Source organism: Typopeltis vanoorti, chromosome 23 (genome assembly GCF_054136105.1).
Source record: "Typopeltis vanoorti isolate ZY-2024b chromosome 23, IOZ_Tvanoo_1.0, whole genome shotgun sequence".
NCBI lineage: Eukaryota > Metazoa > Arthropoda > Arachnida > Uropygi > Thelyphonidae > Typopeltis > Typopeltis vanoorti.
The window spans coordinates 64,111,214-64,135,363 of NC_143571.1; the positions used below are offsets into that span (position 1 = coordinate 64,111,214).

The following is a 24,150-nucleotide window of genomic DNA, read 5'->3' on the forward strand; positions in this document are numbered from 1 at the left end:
GACCATAGGCATAAATAATTCTCAATGTCCAGTCCACCCCCCATTCTGATATTTGTCCACATCACTCTACTTGAGACTGCCTCCCATTGAAGAAGATTAGCCTAGTATTTTGTGTTAAATACTATGACTACTCCTTCTTTTCCCTGGTTGTCATTGCCTGAATATAACATTTTGCATTTATTGCTCAGATCTCACTAGTTTTTGTCTTTTTTTTTTTTTTTTTCAGTCACCCCTATTATGTCCATCTGGTACTTATCCAATTCCTCAGCCTAGCTCCATTTCTTTGCCATTCAGGCTTCATATGTTGATAGTACAGATCTTGAACTCTGGTGATGTTGAGTTGGGGTAAGTTTTATTATTTGTTCCAGTAGCTGACTTTTCGTTGTTTGCCCTGGTTCCCTGGCGAAAACAACTGGGGCCTTGTTTAACCCAGCAACGCTGCAGCCTGCATGAAATTCTGTCATGTTGTACCATCATTTGAAATTTTGGTTTAAGCCAATAAGAATACAATTAGGTCGGTTAAATTCCAAATTGCCAGCCCATTCTCGTCTGTTCCGTATCCAGATAAATACCTAACAGGGTGCACCATGAGAAGGTGAGGACTGGACATTAGGTCAGAAGCCCTGGCCGGTTCTCCGCATTCCTTTGAAGGCTATGTGGAGGTGTCCTCTCAGTTATATAGCTTTGACTTTTAAGCACCCCGATATTTTCAATGCTTCTGCCTATTTTCATTGTCTTGTTATTGCTGACCTTTATACCATATCTATTACAACAGTGATTGAATTTAGTCAGGGAACCTTGTAGCAGATTTATTTAGAAGTATAACATCATCCGCATAAAGCAAACAGCTGACATTAACACATCCAATTTTGATTAGATGTGTTAACATTATGGATTACATTATGAAGCAAAGTGGTATTAAACCTGATTGGATGACATTAACACATCCAATCAGGTTTAATACCACTTTCCTTCCTAATGTGATCCATACAGATAAAGAATAACAGAGGGGGATAATGTACATCCTTGCCTGACACCAGTTTTAACATTAAACCATCTTCCTGTACTTCAATTCTAACTGCTGACCTACAATTCAGACTATGGCTTGAAATAATACCCCATTGACACCATATATAACTGTAGTGTTTTGAATAATCTCTTGGCACCTTGTCATATGCCTTTTCCAGAGCTACAAAACTTGAATACAGAACTTTGTTATATTCCCATGATTTCTCAACTATTTGTCATAAAGTGAAAATCTGATCCTGACAGCCTCTATCCAGCTGAAGAACATCCTGAATCCAGCATGTTCTTCACCAAGCTTTTCTTACACCATCCTTCTCAATTGTTTCTCAAGTATACTTGCATAAATCTTACCAGGCACACTCAGTAGAGAAATACCTCTGTAATTCTCACATTCAGTTTTATTTCCCTTTTTATATATGGGTACTATGAGAGCTCTACTCCAGTCATCCAGAATTCGACCCTCTGACCAGGGCCTTCTGAATTATGCAGCGCAGCCTATAAAACCTTTATACCTCCATATTTGAGCATTTCTGGCCAAATTTCATCAACTCCAGCTGCCTTTCACACATTTCAAGTTTTTGATGATTGTTTTGTACTTCAAGAAGCTACTTCAGCCAGCCTGGTTGGCCGAGTGGTTAGCATATCCGCTCTCCAGCCAAAAGGCTGCGGGTTCGAATCCCACCGTGGGCATGGATGTTATGATTGTCTGTGAAAGTACCAGTGGTGGTAGTCAGCGGTAGATGGCGTTGGTGTTAGATAATGAAGGTTGGTGGAGTAATGCGACGAAGAGTTATAGAGTAGATGCGCTCCCTCGATGAGTCTTTGGACTCCCTGGAGGTGTGATGTAATAATAATAATAAATCTGATACAAGTATGGATATGCATTCTTGTCTGCATTAGTGTTTGAAGTTCTGTACCACCATGTTGACACTGCTAGTTTCATTTAGCAGTGTTTGAAAGTAATTATTCCAGATATATAGAATATCTTTATCTTCAGTTTCATGTAACCTTTTTCATCTCTGATTCCTTTTACAGTATATGTTTTCCTTCATTTCTAAGCTTTTTCAATAGTCTTGAAATTATTTTGCCACCTGCCTGGTATTTTATTTTCTATCTTCTTAAAGTGTTACCATGAATTTTTTTTTTTTTTTTTAGCTAGTTTTGCACAGTGCTTGCTTTCTTATATATTTCTCTAGAGAAATTTCTACATGGACAGAAATTTTATATATACTGAAATTCCTATATAATAACAATTACTATATTTATTTAATTTAATTAAATAAATATAGTAATTGTTATTATATAGGAATTTCAGTAGACAACAGAATCAGCAAAGCTGCTATGGTGGGAAATCAATTGAATAAATTCATATGGAATAAGAGCGAAATTAGTCGGAACACTAAATTAGCTGTATACAAGACAGTGTTCAAACCAGTTTTAACTTATGGATCTGAGAGCTGGGTCAGAAGTAAAACACTTGACCAAAGACTAGAGACCGCAGATATGAGAGTCCTGAGAAAGATTAGAGGCGTGAACAGATGGCATCATTGGCAATATCATATTAAAAATGAGGATATTAGGAAAGAACTGACATTGTCAGCATCCAGGAATGCGTTAGCAGAGCTAATCTCAGGTGGTATGGTCACTTAAATAGAATGGAAGAGGAAAGATTAGCAAAACAAGTATTCTCTGCCAGGTTGGCAGGAAAACGACCCAGGGGAAGACCAAGATATAGGTGGATTGATACGGTACAAAGTGCCTTAGACGATAGAAATATAAGATCTGATAATGTTGGAGTCTTGACAAGTAACAGACTGATTTGGAGGAAAATTGTAGATAGGAAGTTAGTAATGATGTAATTTTTTCATGTAATACTTTCATATCCTGTACACCCCTTGAGGGTACATGGCAGGAATTTGATGATGATGATAACAATTACTATTATTCCTAAGCCTTCATAGAATCACTAGACTCGTTATGTTATTATATGGGTATCTCCATGTAGTCAGAAGATTCATCGTGGGAGACCCAAAGTACCAAAACAATATTATTATTATTATTATTATTATTACGGGCAACTCCAGGGAGTCATTAGACTCATCGAGGGAGGCCCCAAATCATATTCATCACAACTATTCGACATTCATACAGTATCTATCATACCTCGCCTTAAACTCATTCACTGTCACAGCATCCACCACAGACTCAGGGAGCGCATTCCACTCATTCACTACTCTAAAAGTAAAGAACCCAGCTCTAACACCTTTACTAACCACACTTTTGCCCAGTTTCCATGGATGTCCCCTAGTCCTCCCACAACCAGCCCTGTTCTCAAAAATATCTTCTGAATTAATTTTATAGAAACCCTTCAGTAATTTGAATGTCTCAATCATATCTCCCCTCCTCCGCCTATCAACCAATTTTTGCAACCCACAAATCCTCAACCTGTTCTCATACGGTTCATTCCACAGACCTGCTATCATCTTGGTCACTCGCCTCTGGATCCTCTCCACCTCCTCCCCATCAAGAAGAAATCTAGGTGACCAAATCTGAGCACAGTAGTCGAGATGAGGTCTTATCAAGGCTCGATACAGAGGAACAATAACCTGCTTGTCTCTGCTTGTCAACGTATTCTTCAGCAACCAAGTTGTCATACCTATCATACAATCATCTATCATACAATATCTATCATACCACTTCTTGAATTTATTAACAGATGATGCACTCACAACTGAGTCAGGCAATGCATTCCATTCATTCCACTCTAAGCAAAAAATCTATAAAATTTCTTATAAAAACCTTTTAGTAATTTAAATGTTTTTATCATATCCCTTCTTCTCCACCTATCAACCAACCTCTGTAATCCATAAACTCTCAATCTATCAATGTAGGGAGCATTTTTTTTTACACCTCTCACTACTTCCTCATCTCCAAGAAATGACCTACAATTCTGCACAGAATATCCAATCATACCATACTTTGAATTCTGAGAAAACTACAAACATTAATACATTTTAACTAATATTTTCAATAATAAAAATCGGTGAAATATTGACAAACTGATATCATTAAAAATTTTTCTTAATTCCTGTTGTAATTAATTTATGCATGCATGGTGCTAAATTATAAACTGTGCATTTGTAAACATGAAATTATAGCATTCACATTTCAGTGTTATAATAGTATAATAATAATAAGAAGAAGAAGAATAACAACATGAGATTAGTAGTATAATAATATATCTGCATTATAAGTAAGGCATATGTAAACGTGGAATTGTAAGATGCACGTTTTAATGAACAGATCTTATTAATCGGCTTCACCAAGAAGGCATTTCTTCTGTTGTTTACTGCAATAAAAAAAAAAATACTCTTTTGCCCATAAACAGAAGTTTATGAGACCTTATTATATATATATATATATGTTTAAGCATCGTCATAAGTACAATACACGCACGTAGGGTTACGCTGTCTAACGGCTCGATTAAAAATTTCATGCGTTTTTGGTTTGTTTGTTTGTTTTTTAAACCAATAACCTCCATGTGTATTTATATACCCATGTGCTAGTTTTGGGATTCTTCATATACACCAAGCATTTTCAATAGTGAGCGCTGAGAAGCAGTCCAATCACAGCAAAGATTGCAGATTCGGGATCCAACCACGTGAAAGCCCAATACCGTAGATGACATTAAAATACTTCGAAAAACTCCCAAGTGAAGCTACAAGAAGCATTTACATTCTAAAGACTAATGTATATTTAAAAAAAATAAAAATAGGCGATATCAGAAAATTGAAAATATTCTGCATGTGATTTATCAAGACTATCAGTAAAGCGCTTATTAACTAAATGAAAAGAATGGCCATGGGCATGGACCTCAGGCCTCGTTCCGTGTAGGCGCATCCACTTCGGGCAGGCTGTAGACTGACCGTTCCATTACTAATAGTTGAAACACATTTTTATATTTAAACTATTTTGCATATATGTCATTTAGAATGCTTTGGTCAAGGGACATCTATAAAAACGGTACCGTTTACGAACTGAATATATTATGCTAAAGACAGATATGAATATGTAAAAAATGCTGGCTCACCTGTCCTGTGAGCAGGCGAAGACGCTGTATCCGCCATCTTGAATAATCTGTCTCTGCCCGGAAGTTGGCGGAAACGCCACTATCATCAATCAGCTGAGAATAGAGCTTCAAGTCATTTCATTTTGCTTTATGAAACTTAAACGCAGACAGGTGTACCAGGTTTCCATGGGTACATCTTGCTGCAGAAATTTACTTTTTAAAATATTAAATTGTTTTAAATTCAAATATGCAGCACGTTTTGATGCATAAAAATATGTTTTGCCTTTGATTTTATAACTTTAAATAAGTTACATCACTTTTGAAAGTATTTTCTCAATCAAAAAGAACTTGCGCTACACTTTTTAAAACTTTTTGTAAGTTTAAAAAGTAATTTTAAAATTTCACGATAAGAAACGGGCTTACAATAAACGTCAAAATGCAGCAGCCAATGACAGCCTAGTTTGTATTATGTGCGGAGATACTAAATTGCGACGATTCAGTATGGCAGACATGAGAAGTGGTTGTAACTTTAGTGTTGTAAGTTCAGACTCACATACACGTGAGTTGCAATTACATGAAATATTCCAAAAAGTTGGAAATCATTTAACAAAGGATGAAGTAAAACTGTTAACTTTTCTTGTTGGTAGTGTGATAGATGATTCCACGAAATACAGAATTCGAAATGGAAAGGATTTATTTGATGCGCTGGCAAAATCAGGGGCGTGTGACGAAACGAACTTTGCAAATATAATTCACTTATTGAAATGTATTAGACGCTACGATCTGCTCAACCTGGTTAGTGTGAAAAGAAAGAGAAAAGGTAATTAATACACCTATAGCGATCAGAAGGTCTCCAAGTGCCTTAATCCTCTATACGTGTGTACTTGTATTTCAACTAACATCGGTATATTGATTATGAAGAATCTTTGATGATGATGATGATATTTAGTGTTACATGAAATTCAGAATACATTAATTTCTTTTACTTGGAGCGATGTATGTATATATATCCTTGAAAGGTTTCGATGATTGAAACGTTCAGTTCATTCAAATAAAAGAACAGTAATTTATTTGAAACTGATCTGTTATTTTGCATTTATATGTCTTCTACTGTTAGATTATCAAGTATAAGAATGAGCCTAAGTAGATAAATACATAAGTTTAATATCATTACCCCTTGTTTTAAAAATTTTGCTTTTCTTTCTGGCAGTATTAAGAAGTGCAACCTCAAATTAATCCACATGGTTACCACATATCATCAGTCGTTTACAGGAATAGTAAAGTAATAGGTAATGCTTACTTGATGTGTAGGGGATAGTATGTGAATGGTAGATTTTGTAGTGTATTAGGAGATGGTGGATTATAGTAGTGTAGAGTATTTACTGCTGATGTGTCCTTAAACTCCATGGAAGGGTTGCATACCTCTTACTACATTATGGTTGTTTTCAAACTTGATTCATTTCCTTATTGCTCAGATTATGTGCTTGATAGTTTAGTGTATATTAATGATAAAATTCTTCATGAAATCCATCCTTAGAAAGTAATTTGTCGTAAGTCCTTATAAACACTTTCTTCCTTTTCTTACAAATGACAAAATTTTAGGCCTGTTATTATTAGCCACTAATGGATATTGGGGGCCCAATACATAAAACAGTCTACACCTTATGTCATATTAGGTCTAAAATGTGTATTAATAGACTAGTTTACCTGATTTGTAAAGAGGGAAACAAAATGCAGCTTCTATATAAAATCACCAATATATATATATATATATATATATATATATAAGAATTGCCTCATTCCCTCCATCACAGATAGAATTTGAACATCCAAATAATAAACATTTGACCTTTTGGCACTTCTTTGCTAATCAGCCATCGAAATGTTAACACTTTGAATCCTATCAATGTAAATATACATTGATTATGCGTGAACCAAGAATCCCATTGATGTATATTTACATTGCTAAAAAAAAAATTTCGAAAATAATAATATATGCTTGAAATTCATTATCAGACTATACTATAGTTAAATTTGAAACTTCAGCTTCATTATCCATGAGGATGGTTGACTTTTATCAGTAAAAAAGGGAATTTATATTGGAAGAAATCATTTTCCATATGTGATTTCTGTCACTCCAGGAAGTAAGGGAAGAAGAGGACATTGGGTAATTATAGTGATGTACACCCCCTATGTAAAATATTTTCATCATAATAATAACACAATTTTTTTATATAATTTTCATTATATTTATGTAATATCTAAGCAATATTTTGACCAAATTTGTTGAATTTTGAACATGAAAGAAGTATACATAAGTAGTAACTAATAGAAAAAAAAATTTTTTTTCTTCAAAAACCACTATTTCTTGCAACCTGTTTCTGGAGCCCATGCCACATGTATAATAAAATTTTTGTTCCAATTAATTGTCAAAGATGCTAACTAAAAGACAAAAAAATAATTTGGATATTCCAAAGAAATACTGCAGAGCAATTTTTTAAATATAGCTAAAAATGGTCAGGACACAGGGTTCTTCAAGTCCCAGTAGGTCTAGGACTCAAAGTGTTAAGAAGTTTGCTTAGTTAATTGACATTATGAACATTACAATAATAAGTTTTAAGTATATACAACAATATGGAATGTTGTGACAGTCATATTTAGAATGATAAAATATACTTTTGACTTACTAGATAATATCAATTTGACTTACAAATTAAGATGAATACTGAATAATATAGTCATTAGACATTTGAAAGATTGCAGTCGTAAGCACATTTCAATAATAGAGATAGAAATACTTCTTTAGCAGCTGCTCATGTGTGGAAAGGCTGGTTAGGCTAGCTGATATTTATCGAGAAATAAGTGTATAAAAAAAGTGTATAAAAGAATAAAGTTTTTATAGTAATATCACCAAATTCTTTATGTACAGGATACTGATAGTACTATGTGAAAAGTTTATTTGATTATTTACTTCCTATCAACAATTTTAATCCAAATTAGTCTTATCTGTCAGTACTCTAATGTTGCCAGCTTTTTTACATTTTGATCTTCTAAAGTATTTTTAACTGCATCAATCTGTCTAGTTTTTGATCTTCTTACCTGGGTAGCTTTCTTGACATTAGAGTAATAAACACCTTTTTTGCTAACCTTTCACTTTCTCATTCTGTTTCAGCGCTCCTATTACCTGAGATTAGCTTTCCTCACTCATTTGTGAATGCTAGCAATGTCAAGTTTCTTCCTAATATAGGAATCCCTCACTGTACATGGTTTTTTAAAACACTTTTTGAATTAACATGGTTAATAAATTTATACCACAATCTGTTTAATATGGCTTAAAAATAGACTTAACACATTCATGCTGGTGTGAATAAAACCTTTTGCACTATCCTTGACCTTGAGGCAGGGTATAGCTTTATCATACCACTAAATAGAGTACAGAGTCAATTAGTCTGTATACTGTATGTAGCGACAGTTAGTAAATTGGAGACAACTGGAATGAAAACTTGCATAATGATAAACACCACCTCTCCTCTTTTACACTACGCTACACATATGCAAGCAAACCAATTTTATTGTAGCACCATAGTATGTAACTAAAAACATTGACCTAATATCCTCTTTCAAAATTTCAGTTGCAGAAAATACATGGTAACACCTGTTTATACTGCATTAACACCAAGTTACATAGGAGCTATATGGGATGGGGGGTTCTTGTACATTATGCAAATGATTTTCTTAGCTTTACCCAACAGATGTACTTTGTTTTTGAAGAAATAGCTAACAAACATTGGGAAAGAGTAAAGAACTAGGCTTAAATGAAATGGATACTATAAATGTTTGATAATGGAAAGAAATCAGTGATAATGACTTCATTAACATCTGTGACCAAGGTTTGTTTATTTTATTTTGATTATGGAGACTACAGCTATGTTAAGAATAGTTTAAATGAAAGTAATTATTCTTAACACATTTGTAGTTAACATAATTTATTAAAATGAATGCTGATCACCATATAACGTTAAAGGAAAGGATTGATGAACAGAGTATTTATAAAGAACAAGATGGTTGCAATACAGATGAAAATGTACCAACAAAGTATGTAATTTTAAAAGAATTTGATTGTTTTGAGCTGTTCAACTTCTGGATATTGACCCTGACCTTGATTGCAGTATTCAAGTCTGCTGGAATATAGACAAAACTATGAGCTGTTATCATGAGATGCATGTATAGAAAAAAAACCAACCCTATACAAACTACCTTGTTTAAATGTTTCTCATTTTCTTTTAATTATGGTGGCTTCTGTGCACTGATTTAGTCACATGAGTTTCTTCAGGAGATGGTGGAGAGTATAAAGACGAATGACCAAGCTGGTAACAGGTCTATGGAATGCTCTCTATGGAGAATAGGTTGAAGGCATGTGAGTTGCAAAGTATAGTTGATAGGCAGAAAGAAAGAGACGTGATAGAGATTTATAGGCTATTAAAAGGGTTCTGTAAGATTGACAGAAAGAGAGAACTAGAGGTCACCCCCCTCCCTCCCTCCCTGGAAGTTGTGCAAGACTGTGGGTAGTAAAGGTGTATGGACTAGATTTTTTCCTTGGAGAGTGGTGAGGTGAGTGGAATAGATTGCCAGTATTAGTCAACTACCCTGAGAAGGAATGAGTTTAAGAAGAGGTATGATAGATATTGTGTGAATAAGGGTTTTTTTATAGCAAAGGTCATACTGCATCACCTGGAGTATTAGAAATAAAATGAATGGATTGGTGGCATTGATAGCCTTTGTTTTTCATAGATTGTTGGAATCAATGTAACAGGATTAACAGAAGAGCATATCCTGACAGAAGTAGAGGGGTATAGCAGATTTCAGCAGGATAGAAAAAAATAAACAGGATGGTTATTTATGATAAGTGATAAGTTATAGCCTCTCAGAGTGGAAAATTAGTAGGAATATGGTACTAATGGTTTTCAAATGTGTGAGATTGAGGAAGGAGACATCAGATTTAGTGGATGTTATTATAGGTAACATAGATAGTTATGAGCAGAAGATGTTTAGGCAGTTTATTTTGAACAAGTGAAAAATTAGTGATAATTAAAAATTTAATGACATCAATATCAATTAAGAAGAGGAAACACCATATGATAATAAAGATATGAAATTCTTGAATTTTGAGGAACAAGAATAGGCAGTATTTAATAGAGGCAATTCAATGGCTCAAGAGTTTGGATTTAGTTCTAGTATCAGAGGATCTGATTATAACAGATGTTGCTATCTTTTTCCCTGGTAGACATGCAGAATCATGGAGAAAGGAATTTATGTGGAATTATAAGGCAGGTGATTATAATATAACCTTAGAAATCAGCTTGGAGCAGTTCTATGTCGAAAAAATTAGAAGAGATATTCCCACTACATGGGAGATGAATATTTATTAGTAGCAGTGATAAGTTGCATTCCTCGAGTGAAAAACATGACATGATTTGATGTAGCATCATTGACTAATTATATTAAACAAAAACTACACATGAAAGAGACACATTATAGAAAAAGTATAATGGGAGAAGAGCAGTTTTAGCAAAAACATGAAACTCAGGACAGGAAAGTGACTTGTGAGGAAAACAAAACGGGAATATGAGAAGAGACAAAAAACATCATACCCTTCCATCTCTATTCTTGTTGGGATGTCATCCTTATCCAACAATTTTTGGGTGAATGAACTCAATCAATGCAAGCATTTCAATTTCCTTGTTTCTGATACTTCTAGCATTCGTATATAAACATAACAGCTCATTCTTGGATCTATAACAAGTTTCACTGCTACTACTACTTATTAGATGTAAGTTCTCCATACCATCCTTTAGCCATTTCTTTTTCTCCTTACCCATCCCAGAATGTTCTTCAAATCCAACTGTTTTCCCTACATCACAGGTCACCCCTTCCCTTTTTGTCTACACACACATTCACATCCTCTTGAAGCATCAACTTTTCTCATGCTATGTTCTCCTGTCCACCCTGAGTCTTCCCATTTCTCTGTTTGTCTTGCACACTTCTCTCTCTTTACACTCATGCTACCACTTTAGTTTTTCCTTCCTTACTCTCCTGCTCTTTCACATCGCTTCTTACTTGCTCAGATTCATTCTCTGCACTCATTACTCTTCCTTCCAACAGCACTCTCTCCAAATGACTCGCACCAAAACCATTCAAATACAGTCCATCACCCTTATATAGTTCAATTCTTCCTTCAAATCATTCCACACGTTAACAAATTGCACTCCTTTCTCTTCACATATCATAATTCTTGCTCTCTGTCTCATCTCATCACTGTCATATCTGGGCAATATACTGTGACTACCTTTCCCATCACACTTATCTTTTATCCTTCTCAACAACCTCCTGATATCTAATCTTACAATTTCCTTGTTCCTAGTCAAGTAATATGACAAAAGATAACTGACACTGGGCTTAATAGGTCGTGATAATATAAATAGTTAAACCAACTAGTTTCACCACATGCTTCTTCTGGGTTAGGAAGAACAAAAAAGTACAATAAGGGGTAAACATGAACTATTACATGATTAAAACCGAACATGCATTTTAATTGTTCTAGTTGTTCTAAATGCAAGAAAGCTAGACTTCTGAATCAACATACATTTCTGAAAATATGTAGGAACAATAATATAGTTCTGAAGTTTTTACATTTCAAAGAACGTTTCCATTCTTGGAGAGCTCACTAGATCTATCAAAAAGTATCATTTACCCTGTTATACAAGAGAATACAATCCACGAAATATGCACTTAACCAAGTTCATTTGTTGTGTCTTCACTTGCACTATACTCTAACTGCATAGATGCTGACTTATGGTCTTGATTATGATCAGTGCTACTTACAATCAAATTTTTATAGCCTCAAAAAAAAAAAAAAAATTTAACTCTATGTGCTAGAAAGGTTTTATCCAGAGAGTCACCTTACCTAATGAAAAAGTACTGTTGAACATTTTTAATCATAACTTGACATCAGTGAAAGCTGATGTCAAGTTATGATTAAAATACTTTCACTTGACATCAGTGAAAGTATTTTAGGGAAAGGATTCAACTTTGCTGTTATACCAAAGCACATTCATAAAATATATTTTATTTGCAATGTAGAAAAGGTCCTTTACTTTCATCCTCAACCTGTTGCAAATTACATCAGATTCAATATTGCAATCCTTCTCTCTTCTCATCCTCCAAAAAGAACACCAGTTCCTTAAGGGAAAAAAAATAAGAGCTCTTTCAAGTTTAAAGAAGAACAAAGATTACTTAAGGCTAAAGGCAGTTCAACTGTTATCATGAATACAACTGATTATATGTCCAAGATTTCTTTTTTACTCTTAGAAACCTCAACTTGCATCCCTTTAGATTATGACCTTACTTGAACAAACTATGAAGAAACCAACAACCTTTTACTTAACATGACCTATGTGGTCATGTTGAGATCTTAAAAAAAAGGTTGAAATCTATGCACCCCTTAACTCCACAATTATATGGAACTCCCAAAGTACACAAAATTAATATTCCTCTACACCCTGTTGTAGATGGTATTAGCTCACCTACTTATTTGCTGTCAAAACATCTGGCTAATCTTCTAAAGAACCACATCAGACATACGGACTCCTTCATCAAAAACTCTCAACACTTTATAGAAAAACTAGGAGAAATTTCTATCTTACCAATGGACATTGTTGGTAGTCTAGATATTGGATCTTTGTTCACAAATATACTTGTAGATGATCTGTTCCCTCCTGACATCTCTCAACTATTTAGACATTGTCTGAACTCAAATTGTTTCTGATGCAATGGGAAGCCCTCTATTTTTTCCATGTGTTGACTTATTCATGGAAAACTTCAAAAAAGATTTCCTGCTATTTATAAATCCAAAACTGTCACTTTGGTGAAGATAGGTAAATGACATTTATCATCTGGAAACACCATGTGGCTGAGTTACATGATTTTCTTTCATCTATTAACTCCTTCCATTTTAAAATTAAATTCACTTTAGAACTTGAAAATGAAGGAAAATTATCTTTCCTAGATGTTTTTATTTCGAAAAAAATGGAAGGAGACCTCTCTCTTAACATATACCATAAGCCCACTCATACATGTCGTTACCTACATTTCACTTCATTGCTCCATATATCGCAAAAATTACGTATTATACATATGCTGAAAAAAGGTCAATCAATTCCTAGCTTCATCAGTTACCTCAAGTACATTTCCATCAATGTGGTACATAATTTGTATTCTTTTCATCCCAATATGCATAAATTTACTCTTTTGTATCTTTCCATCAGGAAGGTATCATCATATTAGCATCTGATTCCCATTACATCTATTTATTTTCTTCATTTCTTTCAACGCACGTACTTGTTAGGACCCTTTGATACATTTTTTTTTTTTTTCATGACTGCCTCTTTGAGTAATCAGTCTACCATGGCATTATGATTTTGCTGTTCCACAGACATCTTCACCACACCTCTTGACTGAGTCAGTCAATTTTCTTCAGAATCTGCTGCTAAGCATTCATCTGTAAAAACAAAAAGCTCTTCGTGTGGGATAAGAGATATGAAAAAAAAAAACAACTAACATATTTAAGAGGACTGATTCATCAGTTGTGTTTTTCCATTGTGATTATAAATATGAATGCCTTTTCATAAAAGCTGCTGCTGTTATCAAAAGATGTTATATGACTGAACAACTGCAGTGTATATTTCAACATTAACTCTTAATTAATAATAGAATCGCACCAAATTATCTGCAGAGAACATTAGTTCTCTATGTTACCACAGAGAACTGATGTCTCTCTTTTTTCTTTCCACATTTCACATCCATTTTTCTCTTATGTATATACAACATTGCTGAAGTAGATGCAATACATGGCTGTCATCTGTTTCTTGTGAGGGACAATGGGAAGTATATTTCTTTTAGTGGATAAGCTGACATCTACAGATATATTTTCATTTCTTGGTGGGTTTTTTAAAATTTCTTCAGTTATAGATCAAACTTTTAAATAATAAGTTGTGTATGCAGAACTTCAATGAACACTTGTTAGTTCTTGGTAAAAATTTTATATCATATATATATATATTTATATATATATATATTTAAAAAAAAAAAAAATGCAAATAACCTAGAGTAGCAGTTTGAATATAAATGCTAACAACATATACACTAATAGAAAAATATGCCCATAGTGAAACAGTAGAGCAGGAGTCTCAAACTCAAACATTTTTGCACAATAAATTTTATATTTGGGATATTTACTGCCAAGGTATTTATAAAAATTTGATATGCCAACTTTGTTATATTTATTTTTTAGTTCAGTATTGCACTGGAGTTCAATTACTTCCATTTGTAATTCTTTGTCAACATTTTCAATGTTAATTAAAAAGGCAAACTGAATAATAATAATTCATTTTCAAACTGGTTGAAATCAGAAATTATTTTTTCAAATTAAATTTTCAGTTCAATTTAAGGAATGTACTTTTCAGCATCATAATTATTTTGAGAAATCGATTTAAGTATAGGAAAGTGTGCTAAATTATTCTTTGCCAACTGGGTTTGCCAAAGATAGAGTTTTGCCAGAAATAACTTAATTGAATCATACATATGACATGTCAACTGTTCACATCCTTGCAGAGCAGTATTCAAAGTGTTTAAGTGGCTTGTTATGTCAACTAAAAAGGCCAAGTCTTTACACCCATCTTCATCGGTGAGCTGAGGAATCAATTTTCCTTTGGATGAAGTCAACGTCAATTTCGTTTAAGAGTTCAAAAAATCTTTTTAAAACAACGTCACAACTAAGCCACCTAACCTTCATATAATATAGCAAACTGCTGTATTGTGAATCCAATTCATCCAACAAAGCATTGAATTGCCGATGATTCGAGGCATGAGAGCATATCCCGTTTACTGTTTTAATTACTACACTTATGGCATGTTCCATCTTTGGTTGTTTAGCACAAAGTGACTCCTGGTATATTATGCAATGAAACGATTTAAATTTGTCCTTGCACAACATTTCCTTTTTCATTTGAAGTTTTGTAACAAGTCCGACGTTAACACCAACCATAGCAGGATCCCCATCTGTAGTCACACTTACTAATTTTGACCAGTCCGCATGAACATTTTCAAGAACTTTTCTCAGTACACAAATATAAATCATTTCCTGTTGTTGTTCCTGACATAGGCACTGTATCCAATAGTACTTCAGTCACATTCATATCATCATCAATGCCACAAATAAATATTGCTAACTGGGAAGTATTAATAATGTCTATACATTCGTCAACTGCAGTGGAAAACATTACAAAACTCTTTATTTTTTTCACACAATATCTTGGAAGTTCTCTGCTATATCTTCAACACGCTCCGCAACTGTATTTCCTGATAGGCTTATACTTTGAAATGCTTGCTTTTATTCTAGACATATGATTTCGACTGCACTTAAAATACAATTTTTAATAAATTCTCCATCAGTAAAAGGCTTTGAAGCCTGAGCATTTTCACTTATGATATAACTACATTTAACAGCAGCATCATTTGTTGTGATAACATTCGAAAATATCCTTTGTTGAAACTTCAATTCATTTTTTAAATATTTAAGTTTGTCATCACTCATCTTTTCTGTATATTTATCACATTTCTTATGGTTTGTTTCATAATGACGTTTTAGGTTATATTCTGATGTTTTAAGGATACTTGTGACATAAAGACTGAATAATATAAGCACGTAAACACAAAGATATTTAATTAACCAAATATTTCGGTCTGAAAATAGCAGACCATCTTCAGTGGCACTACAAGAACAGTTTAAAAAAATATATAAGGTGGAATACTAACAATAGATCATTTAAAAATAGAACAAGCCACATGATGTTATATCACTAAGTATTAAAGGGAATATTTTTAAGCAGAGACATGATTGAAATAAGGGTATTAATATAAGAACATCAATCCTCTATTCATCACAACAAACCTGAAAAATCTGGATTGGCTCAGCATTGGATTGAAACTAACCACAACATCCTTTGGTCATTTCCAGAATATTTCCAGACCAAAATATTTGGTTAATTAAATATCTTTCTTGTGTTTACGTGCTTATATTATTTAGGTTATATTCTTTCACCATGGCGGCACTTTGTCTACATATCAAACATGTTGGAATATTTTTTACTTCCACAAAGAAATATGCCTTCTCCCATTTTTCTTGAAAAGTTCTGCCTTCTTGATCTGTATTTCTTTTTTTTTTTTAACTTTAAATTCAGACATTGTTATGGGCAAAAAAAAATATAAATTATTGAAGTAACTTTTCATTAACACACTATCATATAACAATGATAACCTGTAACTTATTGACATTGTATCACGTGTCTTAAAATGACTGCATGACAAGTAACTTCCATTCAGTGTTGCCAACATTTGATGATAGAAACATGGTACAAAGAATTGTAGTAATGAGTTTTACTTTTGTTTAAAGCTGTCGTAAAACATTTAGAAGTTTAAATTTTTTCTGTTTTAATCCCCGCAGGATGGATGTTAGAAACATTGATTTTTAGAAAAGAAATCATTAAGTTCGTGGGCTGGATATGAAGCCTTTGCGGGCCGTATCCAGCCTGCCAGTTTGCCACCCCCTGGTCTAGAGCATCAGTTCTCGATCAGTGGTACGTGTACCCCCCCAGGGGTACATGCTGGGCTGTTCAGGAGTACACAAAAAATAATCAGTAATGGTGGAAAAACAAGTAAACTATTTTACATTAAGATAGGCACTGAACAAAAGTGTCAGTATTTAAAAACAAGGGGTACAATTTGGGGTATGCAAGTGGAAAAAGGTTGGGAACCACTGGTCTAGAGAATAGAATGGATTAGAAAATTCAAGTGGCAAGATAATTGGTCATTTTCAGTGCCTACATAAGACAGTCTTTTCTCTAACAAATGGGATCCCAGCTCACCTTCCCTTATCCATCAAACAATACACAAATCGCCAGAGAGGATCAGCTCCCCTTCTGCATGGACTGACATTTACCTCCAGCATTTCCTGGCATAAACATTTTACATCAAAACCTCTGAAAAAAACTAGGCACTCTTTTTGACTTTCATATTGTTCACATGTTTGGGGTGCTGTCCAGAGGAACAGCTAATAAATGATCCCTCTTCCCCCTCACAAACTCACTTCATTCTCTATCTCTGATACACTGTTTCAGCTCTATTTTTTCTGCAGGTACTATCATGACTGCTTTGTCAAGCTGGCAGCCATCATTCTGCCATTTTCTGTTAGACTTGTGATCATCATCCCTTATCAGTACAACTGCAAATACACTGAACTTGCTTTTCCTATTCCTCTTTTACCCATTCTTTAAAACAACTTTTCTCATTAAGTGTTCCTATCAGTAAACTGATTCTTTCTCAACCCTCACCTGTTGTACCCCTCACACATATTGTGCTATAAATTCTTTTACCTCTCATGTATGGGATCAATATTTAAAAAAAAAAAAAAAAATTTCCCACCTACTTCCACATTGAAGATTTTTAATATATTTGTCTTCATCTAGTATCGATATACATCAGTGATTGTTTTCCTCTTTGATATGTTCTTTGATTGCTTGACTTTTTACCTCATTCAGTAATTTTCCTAAATAATTCCTCAAGACATCTGCTTTAAATGCTGTTCCTAACAGAGTTCAGCAACTACCTTTTGCAAATTCACTTCTGTCTTTAGTGGATTAAAGAGCTCTGTGTTCAGTTTAGTCCAGTTTTTTTATATTGTCTAGCCATGATATTTTCTGTCTTCCAGGTTTTCTCTTTTCGTTGATTTTACTTTCTAGTATTATCTGGAGAATGTTATAAGATATATAGAATGCTAAGCTTTCTTAGTATCGTCCAATACATTTTACTACCTTCATCATATTTATATTTATCTTTTATAGACTTAAAAATCTTCCCACAACTTCTTGTTTAGCTCCTTTTACACCTTTCTTATATTTCTTTCTGTTATTATTTAAGAGCATATGCTGACTATTTAGCAACTTTTTATTATTTGCTATTTTGCTGCTGTAACTGCCTCTTCCTACCACAGAATTCTTGTTTCTCAAATCAGAAAACATAGAAATCAACAATAGCATATTTCATTATATAGTTATGAAGTACTTACCATTAGGAGTATAATATAATATGCATTTCATTAATGTTTACTGTTATGATTTTTTATGAGATTTGGTGTTTTGGATCTTCACTAAAAGTTCTAAAACCCCATTTCTATAAATATACAGATTGCATAATCTGAATTATGAACCCCAACTCTTGGTGTCACATAAGTCATCGAGGTTGATAGTTAGATAATCAGTAAAACATATTGAACATTACAATTATTTTCATATTTTTCCAATATTAGGTCAGAGTTTGGTATTTAGATTATCAATACAGCTGCAGATAACATATTGGAACAATCTTACCAAGGCCTTCTTATCAACCATCTTATGGTCTCCCTCCTACCCTTTGGATTGGATTGTGTGTCATGGTGGATGTCTTCTCAACATTTTTGTCACTGTTGGAATACCTTGGATTCTCATCTGTGCTCTTCTTCCTATACATCACTGACTTTCTCTCTTTAGTTTCAAATCCTTTCCACAGTTTTGCTGATGCCAGTCCTACTTCATTCAAGAAACTTTGCAAATATTTTAATATTTGAAGATATTTTATTCTTTTGAATACTGATCTTTTCAGTACTCAAGTAGAATGAAAATAATCTAGTGAAGTTCAGTGATATCAATCATGATCCTGTGCTATTCGTTCTTCAGAAGAAAGATTGTACTTTTTCATCTGATGACATTCAGATTTCTAGTCAAGGTCAGTTTACTTGTCTTGGGTTGACTTTCATATCTGGATTATCCTGTCATAAACATATCATATCCACATCATCCTCAACCCTCCAAAAAACTTTTTTTTTTTTTTTTTTTCAATTAAAAAACACTACTACTCTCCTGTTCAGATCATAACACCTTTAGGCTATTGTTCTCACATTCAGGGTGAAGCATCCAAAACCTCCTTAAGGATTATATATAGAGGATTACAATCTGCTTTATATGTAATCCCTCACTCTGCATTTCTGCATTATCTTTGTTTTTACAGGTATTTTCATGGATGTTGTTCCACCAAAACTGGTCACACCATTCCTCTGCTTTCTTCCAATTATATAAGAACATGGAAGGCCAACAGCTAGTCAACATCCATATAGTCCAAACTTATTGAGCTAACTTCTCATCTTCTTTCTTTATCTATCTCTTTCTGTTCTTTGAAATAGCTTTCTCTTATGATATTTTACCTAAAAGAATACAATTCTAGGTTTTCAAGAAAAATATTAACATTTCTTTTTTCTCCTGACTACTTGCCCACACATGGTACTGTTGTGTTATAAGTTTTGTGACCTTGTGAGTGGGGTAGTTGATATATAGAAATTCTATTTCAGAATTTTTAATGTTAGGTAGAGGTTGAATGTTCAGATAATGGGAAAAACTGCAAATAACTAGCATTCAAATGATCGGTTTTTGTCTATCTTTTATTTCTCAAATCCTAAAGCCGCCAAATTCCTGTGTCGAAAGAACAGAAACGGGGTTAGAGTGAACATTAACTGCATCTTTCTTGTGAATCCTCATGAATCATTTCCATGTTTATCATCATCATCATCAAATTCCTGCCATGTACCCTCAAGGGGTGTACAGGATATGACAGTACTACATGAAAAAATTACATCATTACTAACTTCCTATCTACAATTTTCCTCCAAATCAGTCTGTTACTTGTCAAGACTCCAACATTATCAGATCTTATATTTCTATCGTCTAAGGCACTTTGTACCGTATCAATCCACCTATATCTTGGTCTTCCTCTGGGTCGTTTTCCTGCCAACCTGGCAGAGAACACTTGTTTTGCTAATCTTTCCTCTCCCATTCTATTTAAGTGACCATACCATCTGAGATTAGCTCTGCTAACACATTCCCGGATGCTGACAATGTCAAGTTCTTTCCTAATATCCTCATTTTTAATATGATATTGCCATTGATGCCATCTGTTCACGCCTCTAATCTTTCTCAGGACTCTCATATCTGCGGTCTCTAGTCTTTGGTCAAGTGTTTTACTTCTGACCCAGCTCTCAGATCCATAAGTTAAAATTGGTTTGAACACAGTCTTGTATACAGCTAATTTAGTGTTCCGACTAATTTCTTTCTTATTCCATATGAATTTATTCAATTGACTTCCCACGATACCAGCTTTGCTGATTCTGTTGTCTATTTCTATACTTAGTTTACCATCTTCAGTAAAAATTGTGCCTAAGTAGCTGAAATGTTTTACTTGTTCCACAGGTTCTCCATTCACAACACAGTTGACATTTTCAATGATTCTGCCTATTTTCATTGTCTTTGTCTTTTTATTGCTGACCTTCATACCATATCTATTACAACAGCTATTCAATTTAGTCAAAGAATCTTGCAGACTTGTAGCGGATTTATTTAGAAGTATAACATCATCCGCATAAAGCAAAGAGCTGACATTAACATCTCCAATTTCGATATCAGGTTTAATACCACATTCCTTCATAATGTGATCCATATAGATAATGAATAACAGAGGGGATAATGTACATCCTTGTCTCACACCAGATTTAACATTAAACCATCTTCCTGTACTTCCTTCAATTCTAACTGCTGACTCACAACTCAAATAAAGACTAAGTATTGCTTGATATAATGCCCCATTGACACCATATAACTGCAGCATATTGAATAGCTTCTCTCTTGGCACCTTGTCATATGCCTTTTCCAAATCGACAAAACTTAAATACAGATCTTTGTAATATTCCCATGCTTTCTCGACTATTTGTCGTAAAGTGAAGATCTGATCCTGACAGCCTCTATTTGGCCTGAATCCAGCTTGTTCTTCACCAAGCTTTTCTTCCACAATTCTTCTCAATTCTTGCATAGATCTTGCCAGGAACACTCAGTAGGGAAATACCTCTGTAATTCTCACATTCAGTTTTATTTCCCTTTTTATATATGGGTACTATGAGAGCTCTACTCCAATCATCTGGAATTTGTCCTGTTGTCCAGGCTTTCTGAACTATGCAGTGCAGCCACTGTAAGACTCTTATACCACCATACTTCAGCATTTCTGGTCGAATATCATCTACTCCTGCTGCCTTTCCACATTTCAAGCCTTTGATGGCTTTTTCTACTTCAAGTATGGATATGTATTCCTGACTGCATGTCTGGTCAGTGTTTTTTATCACTGTGCTGTCATCACTGCTTGTTTCATTTAGCAGTTTTTCAAAGTAATTACTCCATACTTCAAGGATATCTTTTTCTCCTGTTTTCATTTCACCTTTATCATCTCTAATTCCTTTTACAGCACTCTTTCCTCCATTCCTAAGCTTCTTCAACAACCTCCAGAATATTTTGCCACCTTCTTGATATTTATTTTCTATATTCTTGCCAAATCCTCCCATGACTTTTGTTTAGCTAGTTTTACACACAGTTTAGCTTTCTTACTTTTGTCTCTGTATACTGTAAGAGTAAAAGCTGACTTATTTGCCAGGAACTTTTGATATGCTTTCTTCTTTTCCTTCACTGCCTCTTTAACTTCCTGTGTCCACCAGGGAGTTCTGATTTTTTTTATCTTTGCACACAACCTCACCACATGCCTCTCTGGCAGAATCAATCAATGTTTCCTTCAGAGTTTGCCACTGAATCTCCAAGGTTTGATTCCTGTTCTCAAACTCTTTCATTTTCTTTTCAATAATATTTCTGTATTTTAGTCTACAGTTTACATCTGAGAGCTGCTCAACTTTTATTCGCTTTAAAACTTTCTTACATGTTATTCTTTTCGATATGAAATTCAATTTTATCCTGCTCAAGACTAAATAGTGATCACTTCCAATTTCAAATCCTCTGTACACTCTGGTGTCCTGCACCAGGGAGAAAACATCACTATCAACAATAATATAGTCAATGAGACTTTTCTTATTCCTAGCCTCTTCTCTCCATGTGAATTTGTGCACATTTTTATGTTGGAACATGGTGTTAGTAATAACCAGTCCATGTCCTGAGCAGAAATCCAACAGATATTTGCCATTATTATTAGCTTTGCTCTTTTCTCCAAATTTTCCCAAAATATTTTTGTATGTCTCACAATCATTTCCTACTCTACTATTTAGATCCCCAACAAGGACCAACTTTTCCTTTTTCATTGTGTTAGTTGCTTTTTCTAAAGCCTCAAAAAATTCCTCCACTTCTACCTTAGTAGAACCTTCTGTGGGACCATAGGCACAAATAAGTCTCATTGTCCAGTTCCCCATTCTCATATTTGCCCACATTACTCTACTTGAGACTGACTGCCATTCAAGGAGATTAGCCTCGTATTTTGTGTTGAATACTATGGCTACTCCTTCTTTTCCTTGATTGTTATTGCCTGAATATAACATTTTGTATTTATTGCTCAGAAAGATCTCACCAGTTTTGGTCTTTTTTGTTTCAGTCACCCCTATTATGTCTGGTACTTATCTAATTCCTCAGCTAGCTCCATTTCTTTGCCATTCAGGCTTCTTGCGTTGATAGTACCGATCTTTAACTCTGGTGATGTTGAGTTGGGGTTTGTTTTCAGATTTGTTCCAGTAGCTGACTTTTCGCTGTTCGCCCTGGTTCCCTGGCGAAAACAACGGGGTCCTTGTTTAACCGGGCGACGCCCCAGCCGGCATGAAATTTTGTCATGTTGTACCATCATTTTTTATTTTGGTTTAACCAATAAGAATACAATTTGGTCGGCTAAATCCCAAATTGCCAGCCCATCCTCGTTCGTTCAGTATCAAAGTAGATACCCAACAGGGTGCACCACGAGAAGGTGAGGATTGGACATTAGGTCAGAAGCCCTGATCGTTTCTCCGCATTCCTTTAAAGGCTATGTGGAGGTCTCCTCTCAGTTATACAGCTTTGACCCTTAAGCACCCCTTCCATGTTTATTATTATTAATATTGTCATCTTTAGCTCTTTCATTATCATCATCATACAATACTCTCATCTCTATTAATACATCTAATGCTAATAGATTACCTTCATCTCCTAGTGAAACAACACAATCCTTTTATTGGGAGCCTGAAGTGGTGAATGCTATGTTTGGCCTCCAGAGCAGGTGTTCTGGCCTCCATCACCCTTCCCCCCCTTCATGCAGCATGAGGGGTACCTTCAAGGGCATGCTTAACATACTTAGAGATACAGACCCTCCTCCATTTCAAGAATGCAGCGGTTAAAAACAGTAGTAACGCATGCTGGCCACCAGATAGTATATGGGCCCAAACTGGTCAGTTACGAGTCAGGAAGCTTTCTGGTCAACTGACGCATAATCCTGCTGACACATATTCTGTCAGATTGTGCATTGTGAGGAGAGTCCAAATAGTGGTATGCACTGTTGAGACCATGGAATAGCAAGGAGATTGATTGCTGTGTGTGTGTGTGTGTGTGTCATGTCCCCACTCTTTCCTTTCATCTAATAATAAACCAAAAATGAAACATGCAATGACAGCAACACTGCAAACAAAATAGATCTCCCTCAACAACCAACAACCACTTCATCCAGTCAAACTAAACACAATATTCCAGACTTTCCAGGATCCCTACCAAAAAAAAAAATAATTTTCACATTCACTTTACGTCTGCGTAAAGTGAATACATCTGTGGCATAAATTCCAGCATAAAACATAAACGATGTTCATCACCACTTACAAACATCCAATCTAGACCATCTTCTCTTAACAGAAACCCAAATTGCAGCTACGTTCAACCACAGTTCATTTTCAATGCCCAAATTCCACACTTCATGATTCATTTTATAGGGTGGCATCTTTGACTTTGTGTTCTGACGTTGCCAAATTTGGAATCCCCTGCTTTTTGACTTCCTTTGGCTGTAGATTTCCTTGTGCCACTTAATAACAGTTATCTGCTGCATTTACCGGTCTCCAAACTCTGAAAACCACAAAGACT

At 34.6% G+C, this 24,150-nt stretch overlaps 1 protein-coding gene and 1 long non-coding RNA gene across 2 annotated transcripts in view; one reads left to right on the forward strand and one right to left on the reverse strand.

The window, feature by feature from the left end:
* LOC150093912 (uncharacterized) overlaps positions 1-5,150 on the reverse strand; it is a 335,709-nt gene extending 330,559 nt beyond the window's left edge. The window contains exon 1 of the long non-coding RNA XR_016550314.1: positions 5,117-5,150. This is a non-coding gene — a long non-coding RNA (uncharacterized LOC150093912). The remainder of the gene's footprint in view (positions 1-5,116) is intronic.
* A 446-nt stretch (positions 5,151-5,596) lies between these two features.
* Positions 5,597-24,150, forward strand: part of LOC150093913 (death effector domain-containing protein-like) — a 59,797-nt gene continuing 41,243 nt past the window's right edge. The window contains exon 1 of the mRNA XM_090412920.1: positions 5,597-5,915. Within this exon, the coding sequence (XP_090269046.1) occupies positions 5,597-5,915 (319 nt within the window). The remainder of the gene's footprint in view (positions 5,916-24,150) is intronic.